The sequence below is a fragment of the Scyliorhinus canicula genome, chromosome 7 (assembly GCF_902713615.1).
Source record: "Scyliorhinus canicula chromosome 7, sScyCan1.1, whole genome shotgun sequence".
Lineage (NCBI taxonomy): Eukaryota > Metazoa > Chordata > Chondrichthyes > Carcharhiniformes > Scyliorhinidae > Scyliorhinus > Scyliorhinus canicula.
The window spans coordinates 93,553,178-93,578,873 of record NC_052152.1 but is presented as its reverse complement, the minus strand read 5'-3'; the positions used below and the strand labels follow the sequence as shown (position 1 = coordinate 93,578,873).

Sequence of the window (25,696 nt, the reverse complement as noted above, 5' to 3'; positions counted from 1 at the left end):
ATCTATTCATGAGCTGGTGCATTAGGTATCACAAGTGGTGTGCTTGTTTTGACCTGGACTTACAAGAAATGGAGAATGTAACACTCGTGAGGGAGGCTAGGACTGTTATTACAAAATTATTAAATTCAACATGGCCTGGGTGTCAGATAAAAATGAGCAGGTGTGACTGTTTAACTTTGAAAAGGGCTAATTCCAAAGAAACTAGCAAACAACTTCAGCAAACTGACTGTGTCGGCTGAACAGCATTCCAGTTAGAGAACAACTTGGATACCTTTAAGGGTGTAATGTTGGGCAGTCTGAATAAATATATACATTCCTCCAAGTCGCAAACTCTCATAACCCACTTGGTGTTATCTGATATTTCAGGGTTGGTCAGTAGATTGCAAACCTGTGATCAGATTTTTATATTGTAGTAATAATAATAAAAGTAATTGCTTATTGTCACAAGTAGGCTTCAATGAAGTTACTGTGAAAAGCCCCTAGTCGCCACATTCCGGCGCCTGTTCGGGGAGGCTGGTACGGGAATTGAACCGTGCTGCTGGCCTTGTTCTGCATTACAAGCCAGCTGTTTAGCCCACTGTGCTAAACCAGCCCGTCTGTCATCAGACTAAGGAATTCCATCATTTTCCTTCGCTGACATGGGGGCAATCAAAGGTTAGATCGGAAACACCCAGGAGCATTTCACTAATTGTGAGGGTTCCTGGGGGAGCCTGTCCATGTTTGCCGGAAGCTCCGGGAAGAGTGGTATTGTTTTCAATGGACCCAGGATGTTTACCATATAAAGTTCACCACAATATCCACCGATTGTGTCAGTGTTCCCCCAGAACCCCACCCTTTGCACATGCCTGTCCCCCCCCTCCCCCAAACATGTCAGTATTCCCCCAAAATATGTCAGTATTTTCCCAGAATGTGTCGATATTCTTCCGAATGTGTCAGTAGTCCCCCAAAATGTGCCAGTATTTTCCTGGAATGTGTTGCCATTCCCTCAGAATGTGGAAATATTCCCCTAGAATGTGTCTGATTTCCCCGGAGCATGTCGGTATTTCCACGAAGAGTGTCGGTATTTCCCCGGAGCGTGTCGGTATTTCCCCGGAGCGTGTCGGTATTTCCCCGGAGCGTGTCGGTATTTCCCCGGAGCGTGTCGGTATTTCCCCGGAGCGTGTCGGTATTTCCCCGGAACGTGTCGGTATTTCCCCGGAACGTGTCGGTATTTCCCCGGAGCGTGTCAGTATTTCCCGTGTCGGTATTTCCCCGGAACGTGTCGGTATTTCCCCGGAACGTGTCGGTATTTCCCCGGAACGTGTCGGTATTTCCCCGGAACGTGCCGGTATTTCCTCTGAGCGTGTCCGTATTGCCCCAGAGCGTTTTGGTATTTCCTCGGAGCATGTCGGTATTTCCCCGGAGCGTGTCGGTATTTCCACGAAGCGTGTCGGTATTTCCCCGGAGCGTGTCGGTATTTCCCCGGAGCGTGTCGGTATTTCCCCGGAACGTGTCGGTATTTCCCCGGAACGTGTCGGTATTTCCCCGGAGCGTGTCGGTATTTCCCGTGTCGGTATTTCCCCGGAACGTGTCGGTATTTCCCCGGAACGTGTCGGTATTTCCCCGGAACGTGTCGGTATTTCCCCGGAACGTGTCGGTATTTCCCCGGAACGTGCCGGTATTTCCTCTGAGCGTGTCCGTATTGCCCCAGAGCGTTTTGGTATTTCCTCGGAGCATGTCGGTATTTCCCCGGAGCGTGTCGGTATTTCCACGAAGCGTGTCGGTATTTCCCCGGAGCGTGTTGGTATTTCCCCGGAGCGTGTTGGTATTTCCCCGGAACGTGTCGGTATTTCCCCGGAGCGTGTCGGTATTTCCCTGGAGCGTGTCGGTATTTCCCCGGAACGTGTCGGTATTTCCCCGGAACGTGTCGGTATTTCCCCGGAATGTGCCGGTATTTCCTCTGAGCGTGTCCGTATTGCCCCAGAGCGTTTTGGTATTTCCTCGGAGCATGTCGGTATTTCCCCGGAACGTGCCGGTATTTCCTCGGAGCGTGTCGGTATTTCCCCGGAACAAGTCGGTATTTCCCCGGAACGAGTCGGTATTTCCCTGGAACGAGTCGGTATTTCCCCGGAACGTGTCAGTATTCCCCTGGAATGTGTCAGTATTCCCCTGGAATGAGTTGGTTTTGGTACTGTATCCCTAGGGGTGTGTCAATATTTATAGGGATCCACTGAAACGTGTCAACATGTATAAAAACCAGGCACCTAAAGCACCATTTTGGAGCTACACCTGCTGTGTAATCATGCTGTATAGATTTAGAATACTTTTATGTGTACATGTGAACTTACATATTGATTGTTTTAATTTCTCTACAGTTTGTCTTTCTGACCTACCTGTTGGGGATAGTGTGGCTTGGAGTTTTTGGCTTTTCCGCTATCCCAGTCTTTATTTATTACAACATGTGGTTGACCTGTCAGACAATCAACTACCCACCAGCGAATCTGACAGTGACTGATATTTGTGTGGACGTTCGACAGTACGGTAACGTATTTATAATTTGTCTTTTGCCATCACCTGCTCGGAGCATCATGTGCATATGATTCTATTGGGGGAAATTAAAGTGGCACTTACCTGCTGGTTGACCGAGGCCCATGTTCATAGACTGAGACAGGAAAGTACATTTAAAAATACCACTGCTCTTAAAATGGCCAGTATTGCTTCAGCATATTTGAAATCCCTCCTGCAGTGGCCTGCAGCCAGGGAGGTGGGGAAAGATGGCACTGGTCGCAGCTCACTAAAGGCCAAGGTTGCACAGGGGTTCTGCCATCGAGAACTCGGATGAACACTTTGTGCAGTGTACAGAAGATGGAGATGTAGAACAAAGTACTTCACCTATTGTGAATCCTGTCAGAGAGCCTCTGGTTGATGACAAAAAGCATGGAGGTGTTTGGCATCAACTAGATACAGGGCTTCATGCAGAGCTTGGAACCCATCCTCATGGTGGCCAATTCAACTCCCATATAGTGGACCCAACCATAATGCAGTGTTTGATGGCCGATGTTGCATCTCCATTGCAACATGAGCAGCAGCCACCCAGCCTCTCAGCTGCTGCAGTGGAAGCTCAGACTAAAGTTAGTCAAGGTCAGTCTGCTGTCAGCATAGCCCGGGGAGTGGCAGTGGATCGATAGAGCACAAACCTATGTCCTCTTTCAGGAAGACAGCATTTGTCCTCCCAGCACTACCACTCCACCTGACTTGTTGCCTGCCAGTCCAATAGCCTAGGCCTCTGCGGCTCTTGCTAAGATTATGCAGTCTGAAGCCAAGCACTCCAGGCCCAGAATTTATTCCAGTTCACCTCCAAGGCCATAATCTGTTTCCTCTTCTGAAAATTACTGACCTTCCAGAAGCCATGCTAGAGCAGCACTGTGTAAGAGCACTAGGATAGCCAAAGGCACATGAAGGCAATACACAAGGGTAATTATTGACTTTTGTGTACAAAATGGGATGATTTCATTTCGAAAGTTGGCTTGGAATATTTATTTTTTATTGGCTGTTATTTTTGCATTGTGCCCAAACTGGAATGGTCAGTAACAGAGGGAAGGTGAGGTTGGGAGTGGGAATTGAGTATACAATTACTGATAACAGACTGGGATGAGTTCTTCATGGACAGCCAGTTAGTTGCAGTGAGGCTGTCTCCTCTCTTCCTCCTCAGCCGCTTGTTTACCTGGTGGCAAGGCCGATGCTCTCACACTATGGCAAATATTGACACAGACTCTGCTGATTACTGTATGGCTGCACCATTGCAGTTAGAACAACAAAATCGTTGTTTCAGCATGCCAGTGGTTTCTGTATCATATCTTGTGTGGCTGCATGGCTTTCATTATGTTCATACTATGGTTTCACACCGGAGTCATCAGCGGTGTGGTCAGTGGATAGCCCTCGTCACCCAATAACAACCCTTTGGTCTGCCGTGTGGGCTCGAATGCTGATGGTAATCAGACTGAGTTAAAGCATCATGGCAGCTGGCAGGGTAGCAGGCATTGACCTGCATGGCCACACACCATCTGGACATTGAGGGTGTGAAATCATCTACAGCCGCGGTGTAAGACAGAATTAGTTTACGTTTCCTGCAAAGCAATTTATGTACAGCCCATGTCACCCTGCACCATGGGGAAGCCGGCAATCCTGGTGAAGCCACGTGCTCAGTCTATCTGCTAATCTCTGGCAAGAAAGAATGAAATGTGGTCAGCTCTCAATGAATGCACAGCCTCCGTTTGACACCGTGGATGAAAAACTGGGATGTTTTCGAAATAGCTCTGGTCAGGAAGACGTTTATGAAAGTTCATTTCCATGGTCACCCTCATAGGCACTGCTGTCCCTCCCGTTGCACTGAGGGTTCAAGTTTGGCTGCACCAGGTAACAGCTTTCAGTGTGGACATCCTTATTGAAGTATAGAGATTGCACTGGCTTTCCGATAGGAGAGCCCGCCTCCCCATCCTCCTCCTCCCTCTTCGAGCAGCTTATCCTGCTCTTTATCCCTTCTGCTCATTATCCAAGTCCTAAAGGAAAACTGTCTAATGCGCATGTGTCTGGGAAGAACTGATTGGTGCTGAAACATTGAACTCTGCAAAAACACCGTGAGCACCTACCACACCACCCCTGTTGATTTTTAGAATTTGTAATAAAGCATAAAACACTTGTACTATCAAAGCAACAATTGAAGAAATTAGCCAGTAATTTGTTGATGATCCCTTTAAATAATGCCGATGGTGGGTTCTCCCTGCTACTGAATGGATGATCGCTTGTGTAAGATTAAGAGAAAACATTTGTTGGAATATTAAACTCTAAAATGGCAGCGTTGGTTTCATGCTGGTTGATGTCATGAATTTCCTGCTTCGCAGATATCTGATGGTGTTTCCTGCATGTATGCTCACTACCTCACCAATATGTCATTTTGTGCGAATCGCTTCAAAAGTGGATGCGTGTGCTGTGAATGTCATTTTGGAGATCTAAGGGTACTAATCGCACTCTAAAAGAGGGGCACAAACAATTCCAATTTTGCACTCCTAAAGAGTTTTTTCATGGCTAAACTTTTTTTTAAAATTTAATATAAATCCAACGATGAAGAACCTCCTAATATTTTTCAGAGAATGCTTCTTCGACCTCTGTATCCCGCCCTCCAAAGGAACTTATGACATTTAAAAGTCAAAACATTCTTGGAAACATTACATTTTATTTCTGTAATCCGCCCACATAAGTTTTATTTCAAAATTGTGAATGATGATGCCCTCATTAGTGGTTGCTGGCTTAAATTAATACTGTGGCCGATGTTAGTCTTGGGCCATGTTGCATCTTTTTGGGGGGGTCAGAAAAGATCAGAACAAATGAGGTGCAGATGAGGCTGCTGATTCAGTATAGTCCATTTTGCATTGCTGCGTAAGATAATTTCTACTCCACTGAGCTAGACACTCTAAATGCAGATAGATTAACATGCAGGGTTGATGCGGAGTCAGCCCCTCACAATTCATAAATAATGATCTTTATTAAAAATAATTCTAATCACTCATTTTAGGCCTCATTGCCTCTTCTGTGGTAGTACCCTGGACCATCATCAGCTCTCAGCGTGTAGATAAAAAGGCAACAGAAATGAAAGGGTCAAAAAATATTGATGAGCATTCTTTACAACTGGATTTTTTAATTAAAGCATTGAGATTCCTTCTTTCAGATAAATGAACACCACACGCAATCCCCTCTAACAGGAATTGAACAAAATCAGCTGTAAGAGGGCCTCTTAATGATGAGTGCAATCCAAGGCATGGGAACGTTCCAGCTGACCTTTGCACTTTACGGGCAGAAATCCATTTTTTACACTTGACTGCAATCACTGCATCTACAGGTCCTATTTAAAACTGTTCACATCGCTGCCTGTACTTAATCTTTATTTTTTTTCAACTGAGACATGCAAGTTTATATTTTAAGTTTTAAACTTTCGTCTTGGATTCTAGGTACTTCAGATTTCCTGAAGCTGCTGTGACACCATGTAAAAGGAGCAAAGATTTGTGTTTATCTAGCCCCTTTCACAATTTCAGGATACCCCAGAGAGCTTTACAGCAAATTTAATTTGTTCCAATGAAGAAGATGAGCAGTCAGCACAAACTCCCATAAACAGCAATGCCAGAATCTATTTTTAGTAATTTGGTAAGGGATGAATATTTACCAGCATATATGGGCAAACTCTGTGGCTTCTGTATGCAGTGGTGTCTTGGGATCCTTTACACCTGAGAGCACGGTGTCGATTGAACAGCTCCCGTGAGAGACAGCATCTGGAATAGGGTGATATATCCCCTGAGTACTGCACTGACTTATCCTAGATTTTAAACTCAAGATTCTGGAGATGGCTTTGAATCCACAACCTTCTGATTTAGTGTACTACCAGCTGAGCTTAAATAAAAAAGGATTGGCTTTACAAACAAATGTAAGTCAATAGATTGAGGCTGTGTTGTAAATGTATAGCTAAAGCTGGGGATGGTCTCCACTGGCCGCTCTGCTCCAATGTGCTCAGCCTTCAGGTAATGGCCTTTGCTTTGCAAATATTATTACTTGCGTGACAAAGATTTTCTAAGTGAGCTTTGAGCCACACCTCCCTGTGGAACATTCAAACTAGAAACAGGACTATCAAAATATCAAGAATCAAGCCTGTAACATTAATATATGTAACTTTTTATCTACCTGGAATTTTATATCCATTTCAGGCATTCAAAAGGAAGAGGGGGTATTTAATGCTGGTGTTTGACACTGGCAGCAGCAGAGAGAGGACTGAAGGGGATTCAATCACAGGGTGGTTGTCACTGTAGAATTTATGTGTTTTCTTACTTCCCAAGATCAAAATGTTTTAATGTGTGGGATGTTTGTATTTCATTGCCCTCAGAATGGTGGTCCCAATTTAATTGTTTTCAGCAGCAAGTTTTGTGTTAGTTTAAAATGAAGGAGGTTATTTATTATCCCACACTTTTCTCAGAGGTTTAAAAATATAACGTCTCACTTACTCCTCTGAAACACTCTGATCATTCACACAATGATTAAATGCAGATGAATCAACAAAAAAACGATTATAAAGTGCAATTGCCTCAGTCTCTCTTTCGTTACCCGTCTGTTGTTTCTTGGATGAGTTGATGATTTTAGTTGAAATGAAGGTTTGTATGCTCTACGAGGTTTCTCAGTAAGCTATGAGGCTTGTTGAATTGCCAGGAGGTTTGTTCTCGGATGAACTTGAAGTTGGGAGAGTTTCCGTCTCCCGCTTTCAATGAATTGTTGTTTATTCCCTGAGCTGCTTAACTGCAGCTGGTTCAATAACCTTTGGATAGCTCGGCATTTTCCATTTTTTCTGAGTAATTAAGATTCAAGTCTTGAAACCAGTTTTGGTCACATGACTATGAGGTTAATACTACTGACACACATGAATTCTGGCTGGAATGGACAAGCCATCATGATACAATTGAAATGTAATGGTGGCTATTCATTTTGACTTCCTAAAAATTAAGAGATAATCTTCCCATTTGTTCTTGACAAAACATGGTGACGAGATGTCTGCAAATTGCATTGCCTGTAAGTTTTGGTCCATCCATAAACAAAGAGATGTCTGAATTTCACAAGCAGTTGTGAGGTTCCTTCATTTAAGTCCAAATTTAATCTGGTATTGACCACACATCCCACTGTCTACAATTCAAATGGCAAAAGTCACATGGTAAGATGCAGCTATCTGAACAGCTTTTGTGTTCACTTTTTTAAATATAGTGTTAAAATTTGTAATATGTTCTCACTTGTATTGGGGAATGACAGTGGCCCTTAAGAAAATGAATCTCAACTCATGCACTGGAGAAGGTATAGTCTGGCGGTGAAGAGACTTGCCTTACTCTCACTTCTATTTCAGCATAATGTAATTTTAAGATGGGTATTTCGTATATGTCCCACATTCAAAATAGAAATCTGCATATAAACCTGGACCGTTAATTTGGATTATGGTGTATAATAACTTCTTCCAGAATGTCTTCTGGAGAGAACTAAAATGCTATGGGCACTAGTATTCAGATATGCATGTGTTCTAAAGGTTCTGAACTTTCAGAGTAGCTGCAGTTTCTGATTCATATCTGAGGACCATTTATGGGATTTATGTCAAAACTGCTGAAATAGGTAGTATTTCATTAAAATATTTAAAGTTAGCATGAAATCATGGTGAAAAGTGCAAGAATTCTGCCTTGTCAAAGTTTGCAAGATACAGGCCATCCCCATTGGGTACAGACCCTATCCAATTGTGAAAAACACAATGTCCAACATTAGATGTGATTCTGTGATTGGACAACAACTGCTAAATAATCCTCAGTGTGCTAAGAATTATTCTTAATTTAAGAATTTCAGTTGGGCTTTCAGTACGACATATTTGCGTGTACTGGGAACTACTTGTATAAAAACACACAGTACCCTCTTATTTACAGACAGAAAGAACATGTTCACACATTGCACCTGTTTCAGCTAAACAAAATAGATGACACCCCTCACTGGTTCATTCGTCAGGGCAATGCCTTGAGTCAAGCTGCCTGGTCTGAATTTCAAACAAGGCTTGACAGTTAACCATTAATCACCATTCTCCCTGGTGCATTCTCCCTGGTCACGCCTCGGTGCATTCTCCCTGGTCATGCCTTGACCAATCAGAGTCCTTGTGCTAACCAATCAGCACTCTCATACAGTATGATTTCACATAAATTTGTTGTCTTCCCTCACATTTGTCTTCTTGATAATGGTTCTGATGAGTGCAAGATGATGAACTTTGACAAAATGCCTCATTTATTTCAACAATACTTGTCAAAGCTGTTAACCAACAATACGCATAATGGATTTTTGGAAAAAAGATATAAGGAATTAGTTTTTGCACATTTATGGATTTTATTGTCTCATTGTAGATGATGCAACATTTTCATCCCAGCGGTCATTTCTGTTTCAGGTCACAACCTCCTATTGAAAGCAGCTGTAGTTTTGATTATTCTATACCAGACTTCCATTTCCTGTTACATTAACAATCAATTTTAAAATACAATTCCGTATTCCTGGAAGAACAGAACAATTACATATTTTTCACATTATAATGCAGTGAGTACTTGCATTGAAACTGAAGTCATCCAGCCCCCAGGGGCTGCCCAGAATGAAAATCTGGATTCAGAATACACTGCTTCTATTTTTGCATCACTGGTCAACAGTGTCTGAGAAGAATGCATCATTGTTCCAATGTTGTGATGCTGCCTTTGAATAGCAGAGCATTAGTTTATGCTTCACTCACTAGCCCCAGGATTCCAGGCCGGATCCTTTCAGTGAGCTTAATAGCTTTGAAAGAGTTTTCTTCTCCAGAAAAACAACAAGGCAGCTTTTCCGAAGATTATTAGACCACTGCAGCATTTGCAAAAAAGTAATGATAGATTTGGAACAGATTTGTGCATTGTGTATCAATCTGAAAACTGTGAATATAATAAGCTCTGAATTGCTTTGGTTACTTTTGGTCATCCACTTTTTATAGTTGTTTGGGAAATGTTAGAGTAGGTTAATAACAACCAGGAATACAAAAGTGCAAATATTCAATAAGTTAACTTGAAATATTTTTCCTGGCCGAAGGTGCAGGTATCATAAACCAGTCACTTATGTTTTATTTGAATAGGCCCAGGAGAGCATTATCGTGAACAAACTGAATTTGATAAAGTTTCAGCAGCAGAGAGTGGAATTATGAGACGATTTCCTCTTGAGGTTAATTTGCGGCTTCTTTAGCCTCTAATGATGTCCTCTAGTTCTCTTGATGTTCTTCAATACAACATGCTTTGCTTTATTTTATTCATTATTTTTAAAGCTTGGGCATTGCTCTTCTTAATCTTTTTTGAGTTAAAACAGATGCAGCTTCTTTAGCCTTTCTTCATCGTTTGTCGATATTGGCCCCCTTTCTCTCAGCTGTATATATTCTTTTTTTTTAAATATAATTTTTATTGGAATTTTTTACAGAAAATATAAAACATAACGACAAACAATGAAATGCAACAAAATAACCCATAATAACTGTAACACCCCCAGACCATATGTATCCCATCCCCCCACCCCCCAACCCCAATGAACAACAAAAGAACTTAAAAATAAATTAAAATTAAATAAACAAACATAGTCATTGTCCGCCCCCCCCCCCCCCTTTTCCCTCCCCCCTCCCCCCCGGGTTGCTGCTGCTACTGTCCCAGTACCCTATCGTTGAGCCAGAAAGTCGAGAAAAGGTTGCCACCGCCTAAAGAACCCTTGTACCGACCCTCTCAGGGCGAATTTGACCTTCTCGAGCTTAATGAAACCCGCCATGTCATTGATCCAGGTATCCACGCTTGGGGGCCTCGCATCCTTCCATTGTAGCAAGATCCTTCGCCGGGCTACTAGGGACGCAAAGGCCAGCACACCGGCCTCTTTCGCCTCCTGCACTCCCGGCTCCACCCCAACCCCAAAAATCGCGAGTCCCCATCCTGGCTTGACCCTGGATCCCACCACCCTCGACACCGTCCTCGCCACCCCCTTCCAGAACTCCTACAGTGCCGGGCATGCCCAGAACATATGGGCATGGTTCGCTGGACTCCCCGAGAACCTGACACACCTGTCTTCACCCCCAAAGACCTACTCATCCTCGTCCCAGTCATGTGGGCCCGGTGCAGCACCTTGAATTGGATGAGGCTAAGCCGCGCACACGAGGAGGAAGAATTAACCCTCTCCAGAGCATCAGCCCATGTCCCGTCTTCGATCTGTTCCCCCAGTTCCCCCTCCCACTTAGCTTTCAGCTCCTCTACTGATGCCTCCTCCGCCTCCTGCATAACCTTGTAGATATCAGATATCTTCCCCTCTCCGACCCAGGCCCCCGAAAGCACCCTGTCGCTCACCCCCCTCACAGGAAGCAAAGGGAATCCCTCCACCTGCCGCCTAGCAAATGCCTTTACCTGCAGATACCTGAACATGTTCCCCGGGGGGAGCCCAAATTTCTCCTCCAACTCCCCCAGGCTCGCAAACCTCCCATCAATAAACAGGTCCCTCAGCTGTCCGATGCCCGCTCTGTGCCAACTCTGAAATCCCCCATCAATGTTCCCCGGGACGAACCCCCCACTTCTCCCCTATGTTGCCTCCACTGCCCCCAAATCTTGAGGGTAGCCACCACCACCGGACTCGTGGTATACCTCGTAGGAGGGAGCGGCCACGGTGCCGTTACCAGGGCCCCCAGGCTTGTATCTCCACAGGACGCCCTCTCCATCCGTTTCCATGCTGCCCCCTCCCCCTCCATTATCCACTTGCGCACCATCGACACATTGGCCGCCCAATAATACCCCGAGAGATTGGGTAACGCCAGCCCCCCCCCCCCCCCATCTCTACCCCGCTCCAAGAAGACCCTCTTCACCCTCGGGGTCCCATGCGCCCAAACAAAGCTCATGATGCTGCTAGTCACCCTTCTAAAAAAGGCCCTAGGGATAAAGATGGGCAAACACTGAAAAAGGAACAAGAACCTCGGAAGAACCGTCATTTTGACGGACTGCACTCTACCCACCAGCGATAGCGGCACCATGTCCCACCTTTTAAATTCCTCCTCCATCTGCTCCACCAGCCTGGTAAAATTAAGCTTATGGAGAGTCCCCCAACTCCTGGCCACCTGCACCCCCAGGTATCTGAAACTCTTCACTGCCCTCTTAAATGGGAGTCTCCCAATTCCCTCCTCCTGATCACCCGGGTGTACTACAAATACCTCACTCTTGCCTAAATTTAACTTATAGCCCGAGAAGCCCCCAAATTCCGCTAACAGCTCCATCACCCCCGGCATTCCCCCTTCTGGATCCGCCACATACAACAGCAGGTCGTCCGCATACAGTGATACACGGTGTTCCTCCCCACCCCGCACCAGACCCCTCCATCTCCCTGACTCCCTCAACGCCATAGCCAAAGGTTCAATCGCCAGTGCAAAGAGCAAGGGGGACAGGGGGCACCACGTCCCACGGTAGAGCCTAAAGTACTCCGATCTCCTTCCATTGGTAACTACACTTGCCATCGGAGCCGCGTAGAGCAGCCTCACCCATTTGATGAATCCCTCCCCGAATCCAAACCGCTCCAGCACCACCCACAGGTACCCCCACTCAACTCTATCAAATGCTTTCTCCGCATCCAGCGCCACCACTATCTCCGCCTCCCCCTCCACTGCCGGCATCATAATAACATTTAGCAGTCTCCGCACATTCGTGTTGAGCTGCCGTCCCTTGACAAATCCTGTCTGATCCTCGTGTATCACCCCTGGCACACAGTCCTCTATCCTGGTGGCCAGGATCTTCGCCAGCAACTTAGCGTCAACATTGAGGAGCGAGATAGGCCTGTATGATCCACACTGCAAGGGGTCCTTATCCCGCTTTAGGATCAGAGAGATCAGTGCCCGCGACATCGTCGGGGGCAAAGCCCCCCCCTCCCATGCCTCATTGAAGGCTCGCACCAACACGGGGCCCACCAGATCCGCATACATTTTATAAAATTCCACCGGGAACCCATCTGGCCCCGGCGCCTTACCTGACTGCATTTGTCCAATCCCCCGACTAGCTCCTCCAACTCTATCAGCGCCCCCAGCCCCTCTACCAGCTCCTCTTGAACCCTTGGGAAACATAGCCTGTTCATGAAGCTCTCCATCCCCCCTCTCCCCATCGGAGGTTCTGACCGGTACAGTTCCTCGTAGAAGTCCCTAAAGACCCCATTTACTTCTGTCCCCTTCTGCACTACATTCCCACCCCTATCCGTCACTCCACCAATTTCCCTAGCCGCATCTCGCCTGCGGAGCTGATGCGCCAACATCCTGCTCGCCTTCTCCCCATACTCATATACCGCGCCCTGCGACCTCCTCCACTGGTGGTCAACAAGTCAAATTTGGCCTGCAAACTACGCCGTTCCACCAGCAACCCCTCCTCCGGTGCCTCCGCGTATCTCCTGTCTACATCCAGGAGCTCCCTCACCAGTCTCTCCCTCTCCTTCCTCTCCCTCCTTTCCCTATGGGCCCGGATGGAGATCAGCTCCCTCCGGATCACTGCTTTCAGAGCCTCCCAGACCATCCCCACCCGGACCTCCCCCGTGTCGTTGGTATCCAGACACCCCTCAATACTTCCCCGGATCCTCCTACACACCTCCTCATCAGCCAGCATCCCCACATCCAGGCGCCAGAGCGGGCGCTGGTCCCGCGCCTCCCCCATCTCCAGATCAACCCAGTGCGGAGCATGGTCTGAAATCGCTATGGCCGAATACTCTGCATCCTGCACCTTCGGGATCAATCCCCTGCTCAGGACGAAAAAATCTATTCGGGAATAAACCCTATGGACATGGGAGAAAAAGGAATACTCCCGCGCTCTCGGCCTCCCAAACCTCCAGGGATCCACCCCTCCCATCTGGTTCATAAACCCCTCAACACTTTGGCCGCCGCCGGTCTCCTACCAGTCCTTGAACTGGACCGGTCCAGTGGGGGATCCAGCACTGTGTTAAAGTCTCCCCCCATGATCAGGCCCCCCTGCATGGGGTCATCCCCCTCTTGCCACACCTCCTTGGCACCACTTCAGCGGGGGAAAGAAAACCAGTGAAGGCCACGCCCCCACCTCCAGCTCCGCCCCCCCGCCCCGCAGCGCGGACATCCAGAGGAAAGCCCGCGCTTTCACACTGCCACACCCCACCCTTCTGACACAGCTCCTCAAAATCCAGTTTCACCCCAACCCCCAGCCCCGTACAGAAGAGAACATATAAAACACAAACCCCCAACGTTCCCCACATACCCCACACCCATACCCAACAGACAAACCCACCCGGAAACAGAGCAAAAAGAAAACCAGCATAAGAATAACACCTGTCAAAATTGAAGAACAGCAACAGCGAAAACAGCAACGGCCATAGTGTGTCCCCAGACCCTAGTTTGAGTCCAGCTTCTCCGCCTGTACAAACGCCCACGCCTCCTCCGGGGACTCGAAGTAGTGGTGCCGGTCCTTATATGTCACCCACAGACGCGCAGGCTGCAGCATTCCAAATCTGACCTGCTTGGCATGCAGCACCGCCTTCGTCCGGTTGAACCCGGCCCGCCACTTTGCCACCTCTGCCCCCCAGTCCTGGTAGATTCGCACCACCGAATTCTCCCACTTGCTGCTCCTCTCTTTCTTGGCCCAGCGCAGCACACACTCCCGGTCACTAAACCGATGGAACCGCACCAGCACCGCCCGCGGGGGTTCATTTGCCTTAGGCCTCCTGGCCATCACTCGATGAGCTCCCTCAAGCTCCAGGGGCAAATGGAAGGACACCGCTCCCATCAACGAGCTCAACATTGTGGTCACATACGCCGGGAGATCCGACCCCTCCAGCCCCTCCGCCAGGCCCAGGATCCTCAAATTCTTTCGCCTCGTGTGAACGTCCAGCTCCTCCAAGCGGTCTTGCCACTTTTTGTGAAGTGCCTCGTGCAACTCCACTTTCCCCACGAGGACCACGGCCTCCTCCTCCCTCTCAGCGGCCTGCTGCTGCAACTCCCGAATCGACACCTCCTGTGCCGCCTGGGTCCCAAGCAGCTTGTTTGTAGTTGCATTCAGGGAGTCCAGCAACTCAGCCTTCAGCTCCGCAAAACAGCGCAGAAGAGAGGCTTGCTGCTCCTGCGCCCACTTCCACCAGTCCTTGGGTGTTCCGCCGGCCGCCATTTTGTCTTTCTTCCCCTGCTTTTCTTGGGGAGCTGCTGCAGCTTTTTCCTTTGCCCCACTCCGGGTGAGCACCATAAATTATGGGGAATGCTCCTCTAGACACCTTCCCCCACTGGGATTCGTCGGGACAGCGTCGACTGCTGCTAGAATTCAGATTTCATAAAGGCCCTCAAGTCAGCTTGAGAAATCTGAGCTGGCCCTTCCCCCGCCTGCCTGCTTGTAGAGGCTCTTGTTTGCTGCTGCTTCCGCCCGATCTTGCACTGTTTCTGAGGGTCTGATAACCCAGAAACATACTATTCCTGGGGGAAAGTACTCCTTGAACATTCACCAACGGCTTTTCATCGAAATTCCAACCCGTGCCGCCCAAAAAGGAGCTCTTTTCTGTAACCTTGGGCAGGAGCTGCCACTGTGTGCTCACTCACTTCATACTGCACACCGGAAGTCAGCTGTATATATTCTTTAAAGTACTTTTTTAAGTAGACAGACCACAATTGGTTATCTAGTTATTAACACCTTTTTGGGGGCTATAAGGTGGGCATTAGCGATCGAGAATGGGGTGATCAATTGCCCTTGAGCTCGCTATTTTGCACACCATAAATTTATATATGAAATGAAAATGAAAATTGCTTATTGTCACGAGTAGGCTTCAATGAAGTTACTGTGAAAAGCCCCTAGTCGCCACATTCCGGCGCCTGTCCGGGGAGGCTGGTACGGGTATGAAAACACCATCCTGAAAAGGCGAGGAATGTCACGGTGGCATTTAAATGAACATTGCAGTGATGTAATTTTGACGCACAAACGCACAATCTCTCATGGTCATGGTTTGTGTATTGAACCACTCATCTTGCTTCGTTGGTATAACTCTTCTCTCTATTAACTTAGATGGTTGTGGATTCAAGTGCCGGAGACTTGAGCCCACAAGTCACTTCTGAACAGTTGGTCATAAATGAAACCATGAAATCCTGTTTCAAATAACAGCGGGTGACTTTTCCCCTGGCATCCTGGCCAATATTTCTTGTTCAACCAACATCATTAAAAACGGATTCGCTGCTCATTATCTCACTGATGTTTGGGTGACCTTGTTGTAAACAAATTGGCTGTGAACTTTATCACATTACGATAGTAACTATGTTTCAAAATAATGCCTCATTGATTATCAAATGCTTTGGGAAGTCCTGAGGCTGTGAAAGGTGCCATATAAATGCAAGTTCTTTCTTTTTATGTAACACTAATACAAAGTAGATATCCCGTTTTACTAAGAAGAGTATAGGGAAGTTGAATTAAAGCTCCACGTGAGGAGATTCAGTAACCATCTTATGCACTGCCTTCTTGGAGCTTTGGTGGCAATTGTATTGTTGCCCTCCATTTTAATCATCTGCTGCATGGTTTTATCAAGGGCATCTTCCAGCTCTGTTGTTCTTTCTCTTACAGGAATCATAGCATGATGAAGGCAGGTTGAAGTGCTCTGTTCGAGGTGCACTGTTGCATAGACAACCTCAGCAAGCCTGTCACCCAAGCAAGCATTAGAGGGAGCAGGTGGGAGGCTGCAGAAGTGTTGATGTCCTGAGAGACAACACCATCACCTCTGCCCCTCTGGACATGCCCTGCTAAAGAATGATGCTTTAAACTGGTCTCTGATCAGGTTGATAACATATTTACCGACACACATATAACAGGAGTTGCAGATTCGCCTGACCGCCTGTGAAGCCCCCACTTTCATCATTATAAAAAGCCTGACTTATTCCGCATCCCTAACTCCAAGACATTCGAAGACCTGATGCCATTGGTGACGAACCACTACAACCGCAACTCGGAAGTCATAGTTCAGCGGTTCTGTTTTAATACAGCTGAGAGGACCTCAGGGGAGTTTATTACTGAGTTCTTGACATGCGAAAAGCAGCTGAGTTCTCGGCCTACGGTCCATCCTTTCCTAAGATGCTGTGAAACCGACTAGTATGTGGAGTGAACAACATGGCGACCCAGCAGAAGTTACTGGCTGAACCATTGTTAGACCTTAACACCGTGGAGATTTCCCTTTCAAATGAAAGTGTGGAGAACGGAGTCCAGGAATTCCAGGGGACATCGAGCATGGAGGTAAACAGAGTGGGACGTGCACCATCCGGCATATGGCGTCCGCCGAGACTCAACACCAGGCTGAGTGCCACCGAGGCCAGGTCCATGGCTCTAGGGCTGCGAAGACCAGGCAGAACTCCTCCCCCAAATTGGTAGAGAATTACCCCAGATGGTGCAGCATTTGTGGCTAGAGCAGCTGCAGGGAAAGAAAACCCGAGAGCAGCCAGCCAACGCGCCGCCCTGCCCGAGGCAGACACAGCCCAGAGTGGACCAACCCGAGGACAAATACTGCATGCAATTGAACTGCATCATAGCACCAAGAATGGCGCCCATTTGGATCACTGTTCAGGTGAGTTGGGACTCACTACAGATGAAGTTGGACACGGGGAGCCGCAGTTTCAATCATTGAGAAACAGACGTTCGAGAAATTTAGGACTGAGGTGCAACGGTGGAGTCTGTGAGACACAGAAGCAAGACTTGCGACCTATACAGTGGAACCTCGGCATAGCAGGGACAACAATGATCCTGGTGACCTACGGGCAACAATCCATTTGGCTGCCATTGATTATAGTGAAGGACCACAGACCCAGCCTACTGGGTTGTAATTGGCTGCGTCGCCTCCGCCTGGATTGGCAGCGGATCTTTCGGATGGGCACTGGAGGTCTCTCATGAGGCATTGGGGAAAGTACCCTGAGGTTTTTTAAGCAGGGTTGGGTAAGATCAAGGGAGCCAAGGGAAAAAAAACAAGTTGTCCCTGAAGCACAGCCCATGTACTTCCTTGCTCGCCCAGTCCCTACGTATTACTGCCGGCGGTACAGGCAGAACCCGACCGATAGAGGGCCTCAAGATCATCCGGCTGGTACGATTCGCCGACTGGGCAACACCGGTAGTCCCTATTTTTAACCCAGACAAAACAGTTTGACTGAACGGCTATTATGAATAAGGCCTCCCATTTGGACTAGTGCTCGCTGCCATGAATTGTAGATTTGCGCACAAAATTGGCTGGGAGTCATTTGTTTACTAAGTTCAACATCAGCCATGCATATCTCCAGCTGGAGCTGTACCCAGAGTTCAGAGGTTATGTGACTGTTGAAGCACACAGGGGCCTGCAAAAGCATGCAAGGCTAAGAAGGAAGCTTTTTGCCCAGGTGAAGACAGTTGATGTCGTCCGGCCTGTTGACTCATTACCACCGCGCCAAACCGTTGTTGGTCACGTGATGCCTCACCATTTGGCAGTGGTACCTTGTTGTCACATAATATGGATGATGGTAGAGAGCGGCAAATCACATTTGGATCCAGTACGCTGGTTGCAGCGGAGTGTAATTATGCTCAGAATGAAAAGGAGGGTTTGAGGTTTGACAATAGTATACATGGTTAAGAAAATTCCACGAGTACGGATACGGATGTCGTTTCACTATCCTGATGGACCACAAGCCATTACTGGGACATTTTAGGGAAGTGTCGATAGTGTCCACCAGAATCCAAAGGATCCCTGTTATTAGAGACATACAGATATACGTTTGAACATTGCCCAGGGAGGTAGATTGCGAACGCAGATGCATTGAGCAGGCTCCCGCTGCCAAGGCGCTCCTGTCATGCCCTGGACTGATGAAGTCATCGCCGCACCACATTTCATGGATAATTTCCCAGTCACCACTCCCAGATCCGTGATTGGACACAAAAAGACCCCGGGCGCGATTCTCCGCTCCCCACGCCGGGTGGGAGAATCGCGGGAGGGCCGGGCAACTCACGACACGCCCCCCCCTGGTGCCCCCCGCGATTCTCCCACCCCCCCGCTCGGAAGAATTGCCGCTCGCCGTTTTCACGGCGACGGCGATTCTCCGGCTCGGATGGGCTGAGCGGCCTGCCGTTCCCAACCGGTTCACGATGGCGGCAGCCACACCTGGTCGCTGCCGTCGTGAACATGGGCGGCAAATGCGCATTTAAAGCTTGTGGGGGGCGGAGAGAGGAGTTAGCATCGCGGCCGTGCTTGGGAGGGGACTAGCCCGCGATGGGTGTCCACCGATCATCGGGCCGGCGTCTCAAAGCGACGCACTCTTTCCCCTCCACCGCCCCGCAAGATCAAGCCGCCACGTCTTGCGGGGCAGCGGAGGGGACGATGGCAACCGTGCATGCGCGGGTTTGAGCCATCAGCCGTCGTGACGTCAGCCGCGCATGCGCGGGTTGGAGCCGGCCAACCTGCGCATGCGTGGCTGATGTCACTTAGGCGCCGCCGTCGCACCATTCTCGGCGCGCCGCCTTGACGCAAGCATCAAGGCCTGGCGGCCGAGAGTTACGGAGCGCCGTTCCTAGCCCCCCGGGTGGGGGTGAATAAGGTGACAGGAGCGGCCTCCGAGGCCGTCGTGAAACTCGGCCGAGTTCACGACGGCCTTCCCGATTTTTCGCGGGAGTGGAGAATTCCGCCCCCCATATTGTCAAATTTCAGCTTTGTGGTATTTTATGGAGATCAGCACCGAAAACTGCCCAACGATTTTTGGGCCTTTGTGATCAAGACGCTGGAGCTGTGTTGAGGATAGCTTTCTCCTGTGGCAGGCCCGTGGTTCCACATCATGGCCGACACAACATACTATGGGATCTGTACATTGGACACCCACATGTCTGAAAAATGAAAATGCTGGCTCGTAGCTCCATATGGTGGCCAGGCCTGGATGGAGAAATAGAATGGCTGGCCCAACAGTGTGACAACTGCCAGGAGCAGCAGAAACTCCCACCTGCCGTATCACTTCATCCGTGTGAATGGTGAGGCCAGCTTTTGGTGTGCCTTCATGCTGATTTCACCGGCCTCATTCCACTGATTCATGTTCCTACTTATAATTGGTGATCATTCCAAGTGGCTAGAGATCCACAAGATGGCCTCCACCACATTGAGAGAGAGCGACGATTGAGAAGCTCCAGCTCTGTTCTAGCACGCACAGCATTCCAGAGGTGTTGGTCATGAAAAGTGACGCCCCTTTACCAGCAAAGAGTTCGGGGGTTTCACGAAGGCCAGTGGGGTGTGGCATATCTGCACGGCCCCGTACTACCCATCCTCAAATGAGGGACATGGCTGGCTAGATTTCTGTTTTGCTCCCGGACCACACTGCATGCCGCGACCAGCGTAGCACCGGCAGAACTTTTAATGGGCCACCGACTCAAGACCCGCCTCAGCCTCACGTTCTTGACCTTGGCAGGAAAATGCATGGAGTCAGGAGCAGCAGGGACATGGCCCAGATGGGCCAGCACGGACCAGGCAGTTCAGACCAGGTAACGTGGTTCACATTCGGAACTTCGGCGACAAGTGGATTCCTGGGACAACGATGTGGTGGACAGGACCAGTCTCGTACCAGATGCAGACGTGAGAACGGGAAATGAAGAAACATTTAGTCCATCTCAGGCACAGGAGACCTGTAGTGATCTGTACATCTGAACATACATTTGCACATACACCAGGGACTACAGACAGATATAACAGCCACAGTGTCACTAGAGGGCAGCATCAGAGATGGGTATAAAGGGTCCAGCCCAAGGGAGGATCCGCCTCTTTCAGAGCTAGGGAGCAGCAGCAGACAGAGACAGCTCAGCATAAGCAGCTTACCTTAGCGTCACTGGTCATACCTCTTGACTGTATTATATCTAGTTAAGCTCTGGAAACAGAACAAACCCACTGAATAAAGTATTTGTGTTAACTGGAAGTCTACAATCTTTATTCAGACTTGTAGAATAACATAAGGCCAGCATTGTGTCACGCTCCTCCGGAGGAACCAGCTTCTCAACACATTGCCCCGTCCCAAGCAGACGTTTGGGCGTCACCCTTTGGAGGGCCCGACTTCAAGATGCAAGAGCTCATTGACTCCGATTCGGATATGGAGACCCAGGTGGTTTCCAACATTGAGCTAGCCGGAGAACCAAGGGCCATTGGTAATACCCCCCAGGTGGTCAGCAAGGAAGCAGTGTTCCCCGATGAGATACACGCCCCTGATCCAGCCCCACAGGCACACAGCCGTGGGTAAAGAGCAGACGCTCTCCTGCTCCACCTTCCTCACATGGGTCATCGGACGTTGGGGAGGGATGTTATAACCCTCAAAAGACCTCCGCGGAGGGACCGCTCAGCCTCTTGTTAAACCTTGTGGAATGCGAGCTTTCCCAATGAGGGGCCGGGCACAATCAGCGGGGTAATTGATTATGAACATAAAAGCTGACCACATACGTGCCTAGGCAGAGAAGTCCCGACTGGGACCTGTATTGAAACCCATGAATAGTTTGCCTAAACTATAAATCGTTTTCATTACACTTGCATACCTGACTCCTTTGTGAGCACAAAACTTACATAGGAGTTAAAAATTTAATTTCTCATTGAACTGGTCACGGTAAATTATCCAGTTACCATAGAGCAGTGCAACATATCTTATGTGACAGATTTCAATGCTTCTTCAAATTTTAATAATTTGGATTCGCTTTGGGCAAACCTGATTTTGATCCTTCATTATGACTCTTTAGCTAATGTTGAATACATGCTCACATAGTGCAGCTTAAAGAACATCCAGATTCAGAATTAAAGTGTTTTGTAAAGCACTGAGAAAAATACTATGCTGAAGTTTCCACATGCCTGCTGCTGAATTTACGATCTGATAGAACAAGGGCAAGGCCGAAATTATATACCAGATAGTACGTTACATTTTTAATCACACGGCCCAACAACCCAATATTCTTTATTTGGCAGATTTTTTATTTTATCATCTTTCTAGAAACAAGCAATTTGAAAATCATCAGATTTTAAATATTAGGATGCTGGTAACTTGACTTTTGCTTTCATTATTTTGTCAGGTATTATTCCCTGGAATGCCTCACCTGGAAAAGCCTGTGGCTTTACGTTAGCCGCTATCTGCAACACATCCGAGGTAACCTAACTGGAGAACATAATGTATGTTTTTGCATGTGAGAGATATTGTGCAGGAAATATATAGTCATAGCATAACTACAATGCAGAAGGTGGCCATTCGACTCATCTAGTCTGCACCAACCATCCAAAAGAGCACTCTACCTAGGCTCGCGCCCCTCCCAACCTCTAACCCCACCTAACCTTTTGGACACTAAGGGGCAATTTAGCATGACCAATCCACCTATACTTTACATCTTTGGACTGTGGGAGGAAACCAGAGCACCCAGAGGAAATCCACACAAGCTGGGGAGAAAGTGCAAACTTCACACAGACATTCATCCAAGGGCGGAATTGAACCCGGGTCCCTGGCGCTGTGAGGCAGCAGTGCTGATCACTGTGCCACTATGCTGCCCCCAGCAGCACCTCATTTGCCAGTTTAAATGCTGCTCCTAAAATATGTTGAAAACATTTGAGATCTTTGTAATAGTCCAAAAAGTAACTGAAGATGTGGTTAACTTTTTCCTTTTCGTTTCCAGTTCGACTTGTCTTATCATCTGTTCATCGTGGCTTGTGCTGGAGCTGGTGTTACTGTCATTGCATTGGTAAGTGGGGTGCAATCTATTTAGGATGAGCGCTCTTCAATTCATTTGTTTTAAAGTCCACTTAATATGTTCCAAATTAGGGCCCTAATAAAAATGAATAAAGAAAATGATGGATAAACTCAGCAGGTCTGGCAGTATCTGTAGAAAACAGAGTTAGCGTTTTGGATCTGAATGATCCTTCTACAGAACAGAAGCAAGGTAGAAATGTACAGAATTATATAGTTGGAAAGCGTGTGCAAGTGGTGGGGCAGATCAGAAGACCAAGGATAGGTTGGGGCAGAGGAGATACGGACAAATTTGCCATGGGACACAAGACAAAGGGGAGTGTTAATGGTGCCATTAAGGATGAAGAGTGCAAATGGTGGCAAAAGGTGAGATAGCTGAATGTGTTAATGGGGGCAACTGAAAAGTCAGAGATAGGTGGCCAAGTTGGGGGGGGGGTGGTATTGGTGCTGGGGAAGACCAAGGAGCTGAAAGATTTATCATAAGATCTGCCAGAACAGTGTGGAAATCCTTCTTGCAGTAATGGTGCTTCCCCCCCCCCCCCCCCCCCCCCCTCACACCACCGACCATTTCATTAGGAAACTGTGCTTTGTTGAGGATCTAGGTAGAATACTCCTGACTCAAGGAAACATGAGGAAGGGTAAGAAGTGAGCTTTTTGAAGGGGAAATAAATTTGATGACTTAAACAGTACACAAACTCATACACTGGACCGGCTCAAGCTGTCTGGGAACCTCTGCAAGAACAGCCCTGAAGAAGGAATGATGTGGAGATGCCGGCATTGGACTGGAGTGAGCACAGTAAGAAGTCTTACAACACCAGATTAAAGTCCAACAGGTTTGTTTCGAATCACTAGCTTTCGCAGCACTGCTCGTTCCTCAGGTGAACAAAGGGGTAGGTTCCAGAAACATATATATACACAAAGTCAAAGATACAAGACGATACTTTGAATGCAAGTCTTTGCAGGTAATTAAGTCTTTACAGGTAATTAAGTCTTTACAGGTCCAAACAGAGCAACTGGAGAGAGGATATAGACAAAGTCAAAGATGCAAGGCAATACTTTGAATGCGAGTCTTTGCAGGTAATTAAGTCTTTACAGGTCCAAACGGAGAAACTGGAGAGAGGGATAATCATAGGTTAAAGAGGTGTGAATTATCTCAAGTGTGGTACATTAGCGAGACCATGCAGACACTGTGAACACGGATGAACAGACATCGCTCGACAATCGCCAGGCAGGAATGTTCCCTTCCAGTCGGGGAACACTTCAGCAGTCACAGGCATTCAGCCTCTGATCTTCGGGTAAGCGTTCTCCTAGGCGGCCTTCAGGACGCGCGACAACGCAGAATCGCCAAGCAGAAACTTATAGCCAAGTTCCACAAGCATGAGTATGGCCTCAACCGGGACCTTGGATTCATGTTGCATTACATTCACCCCCCCCCCCCGCCCCGCCCACCCCCCCCCCCCCCCCCCAACTGGCCTGGGCGTGCAAAATCCTACCAACTGTCCTGGCTTGAGACAATTCACACCTCTTTAACCTGTGATCACCCTTCTCTCCAGTTGCTCCGTTTGGACCTGTAAAGACTTAATTACCTGCAAAGACTCGCATTCAAAGTATTGTCTTGCATCTTTGACTTTGTCTATATATATGTTTCTGGAACCTGCCTCTTCATTCACCTGGGGAAGGAGCAGTGCTCCGAAAGCTAGTGATTTGAAACAAACCTTTGGACTTTAACCTGGTGTTGTAAAACTTCTGACTGAAGAAGGATGGAGTAGGACATTAATTTTAAGTGTTTGGGAATACATGTGTAGAAATTTGCAAAGTGTGTAAGCATAATGGTGCCTTGTTGGACATACAAATGCAGTTACAATCCTCTTGCCATACTCTGATATTCACAATCTTCCTTGCATTCTGTCACATTCATATTCTTAGTGTATATAGTCCCATGATCAGTCTTGCTTGCATGCTATCAAATTCATCTCCACTCATATGCACACTTGCCCTTGTTTGTTCTCACATTCGCAATCAACCTATCACATACCCTTTCACAATCTTTGTCTCATATACTGCCTCTGATGTGCCAGATTTACTTGGAGTGAGAGGAAATATACCCCCTATGTCCTCTCTCATATTCTCAATCCTACTCTTGAAAACTTCTCACTCATTCGGAATCACACACTTTCAAAATTCCCACATTCTGTATCATGGACTTCATGGCTATGATATCTGCAGAGAGGCACGGTGGAAGGTGTATTGGCTGGGAAATCTGGAAGTACGAGTTTCCTGGATGCCCTGCTAAATTAATGATCAAGACGCTGGCCAGCTCTTAGGTGGGACAGCCTACAGTAGCAGACCACTTACACAAAGTGGAGAGCAGGAGGCTGTGGAGAAATCGTGGGGATGTTTGATCACATGGTGTGGAAGACAGGTTTGTTGGGGGTGGGGGGGGGGGGGGGGGGGGGAACACAGTGAAATACCCCTCCTTATCCTGGCTCACAACCAGTGCTGTAAAGGCACTTGCCTGTTAGACCCAGCCTTTCCCGCCTTCCTTTAGCTGCAGGACATGCAACCCACTCATTTTGGGAGTAAGATTAGGTGAGTCTAGATGAGTCCATGAGATATAATTGAGTCCACAACATAAAGAATTGTGGTGGAAACAGGAATGTAAGGAGGTTGTGGAATGCCAGTTATTTTTAAGAAATGTTACCAGAGTTGTTGCACCAGGAAGAACTCAATTGTTTCATTACAAACTTAGAATTTAAAAGGTGGATGCAAACTTTGCTACAGTATACTGGTCTATTATTTTTTTAACACCGTGAACAAAGGATAATGGTCACAAACTTCATAACTATTATAATATAAAGTTAATTTTGGTATGAATCTTATTACATCTTTCTGACAAAAGACACGTTGTCATAACAATACATTCACGGCAAACACTGGGCAAAAGGGAAAGTCTTGGGTAGTCATACAATGAACAAAAATTAAGGAATACTCAGGTAATCCAAAGATAAGCTTCTACGGCACTGGAGCAGAACTGATGATTTGAAAAATGAAATGAAAATCTCTTATTGTTACGAGTAGACTTCAATGAAGTTACTGTGAAAAGCCCCTAGTCGCCACATTCCGGCGCCTGTCCGGGGAGGCTGGTACGGGAATCAAACCGTGCTGCTGGCCTGCTTTAAAAGCCAGCGATTTAGCTCAGTGATTTCCAACCCCTGATTTCCTCATTATCATGTGTGTGAGGGGGGAAAGATGAGGGGGTGTTGAATGAGAAAAGGGCAGACTGCACGGTTTCATTTTTGTACCAGGTTGTCTATAAACATAGGACTAACCTTCAACCACTCTTTTTTTTAATGTATATTTTACATTTACTTTACTAGTTTTGCTGACACCATTTCTTTTCCAACTTGGATGAGC

The 25,696-nt window shown here is 47.5% G+C and overlaps 1 protein-coding gene across 4 annotated transcripts in view; it reads left to right on the top strand.

The window, feature by feature from the left end:
- Positions 1-25,696, top strand: part of gpm6bb (glycoprotein M6Bb) — a 224,736-nt gene that overhangs the window by 190,913 nt on the left and 8,127 nt on the right. For all 4 annotated transcript variants that reach the window (XM_038802474.1, XM_038802475.1, XM_038802472.1 and 1 more), the window contains 3 exons: positions 2,355-2,520; positions 21,621-21,694; positions 22,212-22,277. In XM_038802474.1, the coding sequence (XP_038658402.1) occupies positions 2,355-2,520; positions 21,621-21,694; positions 22,212-22,277 (306 nt within the window). The remainder of the gene's footprint in view (positions 1-2,354; positions 2,521-21,620; positions 21,695-22,211; positions 22,278-25,696) is intronic.